Source organism: Chelmon rostratus, chromosome 1 (assembly GCF_017976325.1).
Source record: "Chelmon rostratus isolate fCheRos1 chromosome 1, fCheRos1.pri, whole genome shotgun sequence".
Taxonomy (NCBI): domain Eukaryota; kingdom Metazoa; phylum Chordata; class Actinopteri; order Chaetodontiformes; family Chaetodontidae; genus Chelmon; species Chelmon rostratus.
The window spans coordinates 32,812,238-32,824,737 of NC_055658.1; the positions used below are offsets into that span (position 1 = coordinate 32,812,238).

General features: G+C 45.8%; 1 protein-coding gene across 9 annotated transcripts in view; it reads right to left on the bottom strand.

Annotated features, from left to right (window-relative positions):
• The window catches only part of kifc3 (kinesin family member C3), a 40,859-nt gene that overhangs the window by 20,205 nt on the left and 8,154 nt on the right, over positions 1 to 12,500 (bottom strand). For 3 of the 9 annotated variants that reach the window (XM_041948906.1, XM_041948981.1, XM_041948824.1), the window contains exon 1: positions 7,377 to 7,867. The exons of 2 other annotated variants lie outside the window; for them this stretch is intronic. In XM_041948906.1, the coding sequence (XP_041804840.1) occupies positions 7,377 to 7,661 (285 nt within the window). In that variant the 5' untranslated portion in view covers positions 7,662 to 7,867. Of the gene's footprint in view, positions 1 to 688; positions 814 to 3,226; positions 3,272 to 7,376; positions 7,868 to 12,500 lie in introns of those variants that run through there. 4 more of the 9 variants (XM_041949055.1, XM_041949449.1, XM_041949136.1 and 1 more) reach the window with 4 other exon arrangements.

Sequence of the window (12,500 nt, forward strand, 5' to 3'; positions counted from 1 at the left end):
AACTGACCCCCCACACAACTCCCATCACCCCCTTAGAAAAACAAGTTGCCTTATTCTTCCTGGATGTCATCAGGAAGTGTAACGTTGCCATGGTTTAAGTTTTTTTTTTTTGTTTGAATTAGCTGTTAGCAGCTGCTGTTGCAGTGTAGCCGTGGATACAGACAACCATCACTGGATCACTGTGATACTGAAGAAGACATTTCCTCTAGCGCCATCATCAGGTCAACACCTCAATGCACCCAATACTGTGGTTGATGACAGAACTAATGACATTTAGCTAATGTTAGCATGCTGCTAACATGCTAATTTAAGATGATGAACATGATAAACCTGCCAATCATCAGCACGTTAGCATTATTCTTGTGTGTATGTTAGCACGCTGTTATTAGCATTTAGCTCAAAGCACTGCTGTGTCAAAGTGTGGACCATCCGTACGACTGCACCTGAACGCACCACGCTGGCTGCAGGTCATTATTCAGAAAATAAAAAGACGGAAACATAAAACACTTCAGCGAATCAGTGGCCGAGCTGCTGAAACACCTCCATCCAGTGAGCAGATGAGGCACATAGTACAGGTCAAGCCTGGCCTGGTCCCAGTCTCCCGACCTGTCTCACCTGTGGGATCCCACCAATCAGACGCCAGCCTCTAAGCCGAGCCTGCTCCTGCTTTCGGAGCCTGTGTTCTTACCCGTCCATGTCCGCAGCGAGGTCTTCGCTCTGACGGATGGATGTAGCTCTTTCTGTCCACCCAGCTCTTGTTGATCAGAGTTCCTACCCAGCCCAGCATGCTGCCGCTCCACGCTCACATCCTCCCAGTCCTCTGAACTGGTCCCACTCAGCCAGCCACACAGAACCAGTGATCTGCTGCTGAGCCGAGCTAACCTGCTGCACACGCTGACCTGGAGTCTGTTAACCCATCTACAGGCAGTGGATTAGGAACATCTGACCTCAGACCAGCCCACAGAGAGCCTCCTGGTCAGGATGAACTCAGTGTAATCTGTTAATCCTCAGAGCAGATGGCCTCTTTAACCCTGGACAGACCACCGGGACGCAGGTTCAGTCCTGTTTACTATCAGATCACACTAAGTGGTTAATGAATGACTCAACTCTCACTCATCACCTGCTCGGAGGAATAACTCACTCACACCTGTAACACCTGAGTCCAGTACAACAGCTCAGCCTTCACAAAGACTATGATGTCATCACTGTAGTTTTCTGTGGTGTTGAGCACAGACACGATCTGGATGCTTTGGTTCTTTGAAGCTGGTTTAAAACTGAACTGCTGTTGTAGCAACAAGTCTTTAAAACCCAAACCTGCAGGCTCCAGCTGGCAGCATCTTGGCAGTGTCAGACTCCACCAAACTCCGGCTAATGGTCATCATTTTGCAGAACCTTGAGTCTTAATATAATTTAAACGAGCGAGATCAAAACAGTTTTCTGCACGAGGCTGTAAACATGTTTATTTCTGAAGCAGCCTCAAGTGGCCAGTTTCCTGCAGTTTCCTTTTCAGCCCTGCAGGCTGCTAGTGGAAGTGCAGACTGGAGCTTTAAAGGTGGAATAATATGCTACACCCGAACACTGTGTGAAAGTGTGATTAATGTTGACAGCTGCTGACACACACATACACACACACTGAACACACACGTCCTCTGCTCCAACAACAAAATGCTGATTGTGGTTCTGTTGGTCCACTTCTTGTTTCTTGTCTCCACATGTTTTCATGCAGCTGTGTGTTTGTGTGTTGCAGCGTTGAGGCTCAGTTCACTTTATATTTGTCTCCTACAGTAAATGATGAACACGTGGGACGATGTGTTTTTTCCATCCAGAGCTTCAAACCACCGGCCGACGGTTTCCTGGCCACCGTCTGCTGCCGTCTGACACCTTCACGGTCCGACGGCGTCGTCGGAAACCGTCTACAAACACCTCGACGCTGACGCTTGGTCGGCCTGTCAGAGGCACAGACATTCAGGTCTGCAGATAGACTAACACAGCGCCCCCCTGAGGTGGCTTTAAATGGTGAAATATGTCTTGTTTTGTCCACATTCAGTCATTACGGAGCGAAGAAAGAGAAAATATTCATATTTAAGAAGCTGGAATCAGCATTTCTTAATAATAAGAGCAGACTATTTGTTTTTCTGTCAGTAAATAGAAATCATTTTTCTGCTGATATAAACTTGTTTTTTTTAAAAAGGTTCAGTGTGAAAAAAAACTTCGACACCTGACGAAGGTCGCTCCAAACAAACAGGGGGCAGCACAACACCTGAGGAACCGCTAACCGCTAATCTGTGACTGTCGCTACTAGCAGCTGTTAGCTCAGTTAGCTCAGTTAGCCGTGCTGGCTGACTGGAGGCTCTGAATCATTATTAATAGATGATTATTAATCTTCATGATCTGATTGGTGATGATGAGGAGGTGTATGAGGATCAGTGCTGTGAAGCTGGAAACTGAAGTCATTTCATTATTAGAAAAACACTGAAACTGTATTAAATTACAAAAATATATAGCTGCAATATGACAACACTGATAACTGACAACAGACAGCAAATCTGCATCACATCCTCCTCCTCCTCCTCCTCCCCTTCCTCGTCCTCTAAACTGGGTCAAATCATCTCTTCCTGTTTTCTTTCAGTCTCCATGTGCTCACAGTCCACACACACACACACACACACACACACACACACACACACACACACACACACACACACACACACACACACACACAGCTTTTACTATGACTGCAGCAGCAGATCACAGACACTCAGAGCGTGTTATTGTCATATTGGTGAACATAAATCATCTGCAGTCGTCGGAGTCTAGCTGCAGCGACACCTTTGTCCACGTTAGCTGTTTTCCATCACACACACAAACATGAGACGACAGTCTGGGGGTCTGTGCCTTGCTCAAAGATCTCAACACAGGCAATAAATCCAGCAGCCTTACACTCAGCAGCTTCCTCGCTCTCATCGCCTACAGCTGCTGCTTCCTGGATAAAAACACTTTGCAGCTGATCTCACTGGAAACGCTGATTTCTAATATATCATCAAATATCATCGAGACACGAATGAATGAATCATCACGTTACACCAGGTTTCTGTAAACGTGCAGGTGTTCAGCCACCGTCCTGTAGACATGATCTGCTGAGGAACTGAACCAGCCAATACAAGCAGCCACGCTCAAAAAACTGACACCTGGTGCAACTGCAAATACCTGAGTGCTGCTCACCTACCTGCTGACAAGAGGAGGGTGTGAAAACAGTTACCTGAGCTGCCTGACGAACACCTCGTCATTTTGGTGCTTGCACATTTCAGTGTCCTGACACGGTTTCACTTTTCCTTTGCATGCATTTCTGTCCCACGTCTGTACCTGCACCTGTACCAGAACCAGTATCTGCCCCGGCACCTGCACCAGTATCTGTACCCATACCAGCACCAGTATCTGCACCTGTCCCTGCACCAGTATCTGTACCCGTACCAGCACCAGTATCTGCACCTGTCCCTGCACCAGTATCTGTACCCGTACCAGCACCAGTATCTGCACCAGTATCTGCACCCGTACCTGCACCCGTACCTGCACCAGTATCTGCACCAGTATCTGCACCAGTATCTGCACCCGTACCTGCACCCGTACCTGCACCCGTACCTGCACCAGTATCTGCCCCTGTACCTGCACCAGTATCTGCCCCTGTACCTGCACCAGTATCTGCACCTGTAACAGCACCAGTATCTGCCCCGGTACCTGCGCCTGCGCTGGATGTGAACTCGCCTCTCCATTCTGGTGTGAGACCAGTTGGACAGCGAACAAGCAGCACATCCTTTGAGCAGAATAGATGTGCTTCAGTGGGCCACAAATCGAATGGTGCAGGTGGGACATGCTGATAATCACAGGTGGTCGAGCAGAAACAGACGAGAGGCAGAACGTCAGCAGACAAAAGGATTATCAGGACGAGGGAGGAGATCCGGAGGAATAAAAATAAAACTGAAGCTTTCTGCCGCCGTCCTCTGAACACACGACACGTATTCAGGTCAGCGTTGGAAACACTGCATCAGGTTACAGCCCTCCGTCTCACTGGATTACGTCCGTCTCTACTCAACATGTCTGTCCGTCTGCAGCCTCTCTGTCCTCCATCTCGTCCTCTTTGTGTCTGTTCGGTTCTTACCTCCCTCCCTGCGGCCTCGCCGTCCACATCATCGCTGCATCCTCCACCTTCAGCTTCACACCGACACACAGCAGCAGGATCAGTGTCAACCCCACCCGCAGACCCCCTCAACACACACACACACACACACAGACACACACACACAGCTTCCTCCCTCTCTGTTCCCCTAGCAACAGCACAGCAGCATCACACCTCCTCTAGCCCCGCCCCCTCCTCCTCCCTCCCCTCCCTCCTCGTCGACGGATAAATATTTCAGCCTCAACTGAAGCGTGAGGAGCTGCTCCTCCCACCGCTGAAATATTCAACACCCTGTGTGTGTGTGTGTGCGTGCATGCGTGTGTGTGTACTAGAATGCCAGTAGAATCTGCAGTAGCTGCACCTCATGATTGCTTTCCTTATTGATTACTCTGTTCACTATTTTCTCAATAATAATTGAATGTTTACAGTAAAACATTGATGTAATCGTCCAAACTGACTCATTCTAAGACGTTTGTCCAAAAACCAGAGTTCAACATCGTCAAAGACCAAGAAAACCAGCAAATGTTCCTATGAGAATATGAGGCTGTGAATGTTTTGAATTAACTTTATTGGTCATTTGAACGTGAAGACAGTCGCTGATTTATATTTTCTGTTGAACGACTGCCTGAATAATCGACTTATCCTTTCAACTCGGCTAGAAGCTGGATTTTCAGTCATATTTCAGATATTTAATACTTTTTTTTACTGAGGAGGTACAATGCTGCTGACAGTGCAGAAATAAAAAAACTCACTTCCTGTGTCTATGGGCAGCCTTGAGGGACAAAAAGCCCAAAATAGAGAAAGTCAAAGGAGAGAAACGAGCAACGAGTCCTGGGGAAACCTGGAGGACTGAATAAATCGCCTTTTAATCTGTAGGCAGATGATGGACACATCATTTTCAAAAATGAAATCACCATGGCAACCTGATCACCAGGAAACACCTGACAGCACCTCACAGTGTGTGTCCTGTCAGAGCATCCACAGCTCAGCAGTCAGATTAATGATGAGTGATGATGATAAATCTGTGGTTACATAACTCCTAATCTGACCGAGACTCCACATAAAACAGGATTTCAGTCACTGATGTTTCACGTCATGTGATCAGATTCCTCTGCAGGAGACGTCATGCCGAGAACCAGAAACATCAGGTTGAACTGGAACATACCGACATTAACGAGAAGTCTGTGAACACACCAGCAGCATGATGATACGCCAACATCTGTCTGAGCTTCAGGTGAGTCTGAGCGTCCAATAAACAGTGAACAGCAGCTCAGGTGAGCAGGTCTGTCTGTCTTGGACCACCAGGGTCTCTGCCTACATTCAGGACTTCATTAAGAAATGTTTCTGAGGCCTGAAGCATCGCCAAAGACTCTGATGACTCTCTAAAGTCTAACATGACCTGATTCATCTTTAATACTGCAAACTGTTTCATGAATCTGCTTCATAAAGAGAGAAGAAAGAAAACGTTTCGGTTCAGAGTTCGCTAGCTAGCAAACAGCTAACGCTATAATGACCATCATCCACAGACATGATGTGTTTGAACCTGTTTTTCTCTTACCTGCAGTTTAATGTAATGTTGTTGGATTAACACACGAGCTGGAACAGACAGTGTTTCCTCCTCTGAGGTCTGTCACAAACACAACATTTCATTCATCTTCATATTTAAGCTTCTGTGTCTACGAGCTCTGGTTTCACCTCAGGTCAGTGTGAGAGGCTCTGGATGTAAATGATACCTGAGCCGGGGACGACAGGTGAGGTGGAGACGACGTGACTCCAGCTGCCAACAACGCGTTACTGTCAGTGCAACAAAAGCTCCAATCATCTCTCAACGTCAGGTGAGAGAGCCAATAAGAACAAAGAAAGCTCAAAGTGGTCGTACTGTGTTCTGTTTTTCTCCATGAAACTCCATTAACTCGCCTGTATTCACTGTTTTTTACTGTACTCTCTGTTTTTTTACTGTACTCTCTGTTTTTTTACTGTACTCTCTGTTTTTTTACTGTATTCTCTGTTTTTTACTGTATTCTCTGTTTTTTAGTGTATTCATTGTTTTTTACTGCATTCTTTGTTCTTCTCTTGCATATGTTTTGTCTTTTTTGGTTAATAAAAATAAAAAAGTTGTCATACTGACATTTAAGGTGTTTTGATTCACAATGTCAACTCATGCACTGAGTAATATGTAAGAAAACATCCCACCTTAAATGGTGCTGCTAGCTGCTGCCAGCTGCTGCCAGCTGCTGCCAGCTGCTGTTAGCGGCTGTTAGCTGCTGTTAGCTGCTGTTAGCTGCTGTTAGCTGCTGTTAGCCTCTGAGCAGCTCAGTCTACAGCGAGCTAACGTTAACTAGTAAAGCTGAAAAGGCAGCAGAACGTCCTTCAGTTTCTTTTTGTGATTCATTTGTGGAGAAATGTTCCAGAGCAACCTGAGCTGCATCCACACTGTCTGCAGGAAATGAAAGCTAGCTTAGCTTAGCTTCGCTAGCTGAGCGTGACCTCTGCTTCGCTGCAGTTTCTCCTCAGGATGGAAGTACAACCTTCATCCTCACGCTGATCAGCTCACCAACAATGATCCATTTTATTTCCAGGCAGAAGAACCAGACCGAACCAAACCAATCAGAGCTCAGACAGGTCGCTTCTCTTTACAGCAGAACTGTTTTAAGGTGTGTCTGTAGTCGCTTCAACTCACCGTTGCTATGGTTACCTGCAGGTTAATCAGCTCTCACTCAGAGCGGTGGTTTAATTGTTCACCTGAATGATGTTTAAGATCATTTCAATTGCCGGCCAATCAGAGAGCAGCATAAAATGACTGGATTTCCAATGAAGCTTAATGTTTGCAGTTTAGTGTCACGTCTGATGATCTGACCGTGTTTATTGTTCAGGTTCTACAGACGTCTGTTATTGGCACTATTATTATTATTATTATTATCACATTATTTATTCTGTTTTTAGATTCCATCACATATAATAAGATGATCTTTTGTTTTGTTTGTAAAATCTGTAAAGTAACCAGTAATAAAAGCTGTCAAGTAATAGTGACGGGAAAAGCAGCATGAAATGAAAATACCCAAGTAGCTCAATCGTCTTTATGTTTTTAACTAAACCATCAGATCTGAAGTCGACGGAACTCCTCCACCTGAACCTGATCTCCAGCTCCTCACCTGAACCTGATCTCCAGCTCCTCACCTGAACCTGATCTCCAGCTCCTCACCTGAACTCGCTTCCTGCTGTCCGGGACGTTACGTACGCCGTCTCCTCGCCTCCACTTCCCTTCAGTTCTGCAGCTCCTCGGCCCTCCGCGGCCCACACTCTTCACCAGATCGTCTCCACGCCCCTGAGGCCAGGACCATTCCCTGACCTCAGGAACACCTCCATCCTTCAGACGGCCCTCCTGCCCCGCAGCCTCCGAGCTCCGAATGGACTCCACGGCCTTGTTGTTCCAGCTCTTGAAGAGGCTGTGGAGGGTCAGGACCGCCAGGGTGCACAGGACGTACATGACCCGTCGCCCAGGTCCAGCTTACCCGGATAAAACCGCTCAGACCGAAGGCTGTTCCAGGCGGATGTTCGGCTTCATCGTATCTGAATCCAAACAGGTGCAGTAGAGGTCGGACCAGTCCAGATGAGGTGTCGCAGGTGTCTTGTTTACATCATGAAAGTCTGTGAGATTCAGCTGAAAGAAACAGGACTCCGTGTCCTCATCCAGATATTTCCCCCCCAGCTGAACGAAGCTCATCAGCTGTTTTAATCCTGCTGCTGTGCCGAGTTTGTATAATCCGCTGCCTCCCTCGCACTTTGCTTTTGTACGTCACCTGTTTCACCTCTGTCCCGAATCCCGCCCCGTCACAGTCAATATCGCACCTCCGCTGAGCTGATAAAAACCCGTGGACCTTGTCCCGTCCTCCCTGCCGCTGCTGTCACGTCTGCAGTTATGGGACAGGTAACCAGAGCCAACAGCTTCAGTTTCTCAGTGTAACTCAAGACACGGTGGAGCTACGACTCTGCATCCCAACTGCTGCATGTCAGTTCAGCCCTCAGCTGCTGCATCAGTAACAGATATACGCACATCAAAGTTCACAAACCCTCGACGGACTGACAGACTGTTCAATCAAAGTCTGACCTCTGACATTTCTCTTGCTTTAATCGACCGCACACTGGAGGAAACTAAAATTTAATGACTACAGAACAACGATGAAGATGTAAAAACACCTTAACGCTTCCGGACTAAACAGATCAGCCTTCATCTACGCTTGAAAAAGTTTCTCTGCAGATAAAACTGACGTCAGTAAAAAGTCAAACTGTGAAACATCAGACTGTTCTGTAGTGATGTTCCCACTTTTATATCTCTACATTACAACAAAATGACAAAGAAAATATCTCTAAATTAAAATTCTGTCAACAGTCAAATCTGATCCGATCAAAGAGCAAGAAAACCGAACGCTGCAGACTTTCTGAGGTTTGTTATCCAGACCGACAGGAAACGTAAGAATCCCAATGCTCTGTGGAGTCCGTCAACTTTTCCTCCGTGACCGCTCCACAGCCGAGCAGCCGGGGTTTCGTCCCTCTCCTCCGGCGTCTTCGTTACTGTGTTAGAAAGTCGTTACTTCAGTCTGCGTTCTGATTGGACGAGCAGCAGGTCTGGGACGGTCTGAGGGTGAAACTGTAAAGACCCGTCAGTTATCCTCCGTGACACTCAAACAGATTAAAGCTGAGGCAGGTCGGGTCTTCACCTCCATCAGTGAACGACAGAGAGAGAGATAGAGAGAGAGCGCCCTCCACTCTGTGTGCACCTCTCTCGCCCGTCCCTCCTCCCTCCCTGTCCTGGGACCATCTGTTGTTGCTGTAGGATAAAACTGCAGAGGACGTCGGCCAGTCGCTGATGATGTAACATGATGATACTCATGATGCATTTATGCAAAGGTTCAGCACAGCCAGGAGTCTTTCCAGATGTGTCGGATCAGTTTCCGTCTCGTTTTGGAGGGAAGTTACAAACTTTGTATTTTCTCGTTTGATTGAGAGATTTGTTGGAAATCAATGTCGTCCGCCATCCACATGACATAAAGTTTCCACATTTAAATACAGTAAAGGACCTGAACACTCCTGGTCAGAGTCGACCTCATTGCTCAGTGTCCTGGAAACCTGGACCAGCCCTTCCCCGACAGACCCGGAGATCCTGGGAACTGGACTCAGTGGGAGCTGACAGTCTGAATCATGATGCATGGATCAGTTCAGGACCTCACTGTATGCAGTCCTAAACCTACTGTAAAACAAAGCTGAGCCTGTTTCTGGAAACGGTTCCACAGGAACAAAGGAGGACGTTTCCAGTCCACCGACTGCTTTCAGGATCCTAGTGAGGAGGGGGCACGGTCACAGCAGGAAGCACTCGCTTCACTCGCCGGACCACGACCCAGTCAAACAGTCACATGGTACCGAGACTCCAACCAGACACCTCACATATTAAACTCCCGTTCACGAGGAGGATCCGGGGCTGATGAAGTGGTTTCACAGGGCATCAAGGATCGTCCAAGGATCCTGCAGACAGTTCTAAGAGTCCTTTAGGAGGTTCAAGGGGTCTCTCTGCGGGGATGTGAATGTTCCACAATGCAATTCTCAACAAACACGGAAGTTCATGCAGCTCCAGAAACAACTTAAAATAAAAATCAGCTCAAAAACATTTGACTTGCTCTTTGTTTTGTTTCCACATCTGAAAACCTTCAAGGCTCTAAGTGAAGTCAGCTGTGCCACCTTCTCATATCCACAGGGGTCTGCATGGAGCCCACAGACTGCATGAGATGAACAGACCTGCACAGACTCAACCAACGTATTGAAGCATCTGCTGCCATTTTACAGCCCGTCAGGCCGAGAACAGCCCCCCACCTCCCGACCCCATCAGCGGCCAGTCGGAGCCAAGACACTGAACCTGCCAACAGCCGACTCCTTTGATCCAATAATCACATTTACACTATTATAACTCTTACAACACAAATGTTTTTCACTTAAATGTGTTTTTTCACAAACTGTATGTCGTCAGCAGGTCGATGAACAGCATTAAAGCCATGCTAGCAGCTCTGTGAGCTAAATGCATCAGCATGCTAACATGCTCACAATGATACTGCCAACATGCTAATGTTTAGCAGGTATGATGTTTTCCATGTTCACCATCTTAGTTTAGGTTGTTAGTATGCCTGGATTGATGCTGAGTCAGTCCACCTTTAACCAAACACACCCTCGTCTGTCTCAGGCCTGCAGGGTGACCTGCCAACTCCATCAAACAGTAACCAGTAAAAAAGAACAGTACAGAACAGAACAGAACAATAAAAGGCTGCAGAGAAGGTGACGGTGAGGTGTGTCTGGTCGATGTGTCATACACAAACATTAAAGTTGGTTAGATAACAGATGAGACTGCGATATGTTTCCGAGGAAGAGGAGGCTGTAATCTATTACAGTAATACAGTCATGTTTTAGAATGAAGGTCGTCACCTGTCCTGCTGCAGGTGTGTGTTCGTTATGAGGGGGGTATCAGGTGTGTTAGTGACTATAAGAGGCTCAGACCCTCCGGATTAGAGCAGATTAGTGGAAACATGTTCCTCTCTTCATTTATCCAGGCTGCAGTTTCTCCTACGACAGGAAGTCCTCCCAGCTTTTTAAATTCAAGCTTTGTTTCCAGGGAAACCGGCGAGTCTCTGATTTCATACATGACTGACGCTTTCATGTAAACAGGAAGTTAAAACAGAGCTCTGAGTGCCGTGCACGGTGGAACTGATCAAACAACGTTTAAATTAGAGATCGACCGATGTGGGTTTATCAGGACCGATACCGATTATTAGAGTTAAAGAGGCCGATAACCGATATTTGGAGCCAATATTCATTTGCAGGGAGAGTGTAAAACTTGGCATAACAATTTAAAATAAAACAAACACTTAACTTGGTTTAAATGCCTAAAGCATGTTAATTTAACCAAACAAATAGAAAATAAATAGCTCCAGAAGTGCATGGAGTTCCTAGACTCAGAGGCATCTCTTATAAATATGATATATAACATAAATATCTTGTACAGCTTAGTTCTGTATTTTTATCTCACTATTTCTTCTTATATCGCTAGTTTGTATTTTGTACTGTATTTTTGCCTCATTATTTGAAAATGACAATGTCTTTTTGCACAACTGCACAACTGGGCTCACATTTGACCACCAGATGTTTATCTTGTACAGCTTAGTTCTATATTTTTATCTCACTATTTTTTTTTATGTTTTTATGTTTTTGTTAGTTGGTATTTTGTATTGTATTTTTGCCTCCTTACTTGAAAGTTGTTCTTTTTTGCATGTCCTTGTGTTTCCACCCTTTGAGCTGCTGGAAATGTAAATTTCTCTTTGGAGATTAATAAAGTGTCTGTCTGTCTATGTAATAAAAACTTAAATAAAAAGCTACCTGAAATGTTTCCACAGTTAATAAAGTAACATTTAAATCTAACTGAAATGATTTATCTTTGTTTTTACTTCAAACACAACAAAAAGTACACAGAGTTAACAAGCTCAGCAGCAACTCCTGTAAAGTTAAATAAAAACTTGTATAATAGCTCCCTGAGTTTTATACACAGTAAATAAAGTAAAATGTCACAATAACTGAAATGACTTTCAGATAAATCACTCCTGAATTTTACTCTTTCACACACACACTTCTTACTACTGTCACTATTTCCATATCAGTGTTTTCAGCAGCCTTGTTGCAAACGATCAGACCAACTGTTAAAGATTATTGAGCCCACAGCGTCTCATCTCCACTTAAATTTTCAGATCACAGGAGCAGAAAGCTCACAGCAACGTCAGTAGTTGTGAGTTGTAAAGTTTTTTGTGTGTCTTTCACACAAACTCACACTAACAGACATTCTCCCGCTGAGTCTGCTGAGCGTTTAGAGCAGCACCGGCGAGCTAATGCTATGCTAAAAGCTAGCCAGCCTTCATCTCAGCGTGTTTCCCTGCAACAAAACAAACTGAACTGAATTTCTTTCTCTCACAATCACACACAGAGACTTCTGCTACCAGGGACTGTTTCTACATCGATGTTACAAACAGCATCGCTTCAAGTGATTCACAGACATGTCGGGAGGTTCTACGAGCTCGCAGAGCTGCTGCTGCTTCCTTAACCAAACAAGAGACACAAGTGGCAGGAGAGAGAGAGGGGGGGGGGCGGCTGCATCTGAGCCGAAATAACCCAACTTTTAATTGGTTTCTTGATATCGGCCGTCGGATTTTAAAAAAGGCCGATACTGATATACGTCAAAACTCTGATATCTGCACCGATAATCGGCCCGGGCCAGGCCAAATGAGCCAGGCTGAGA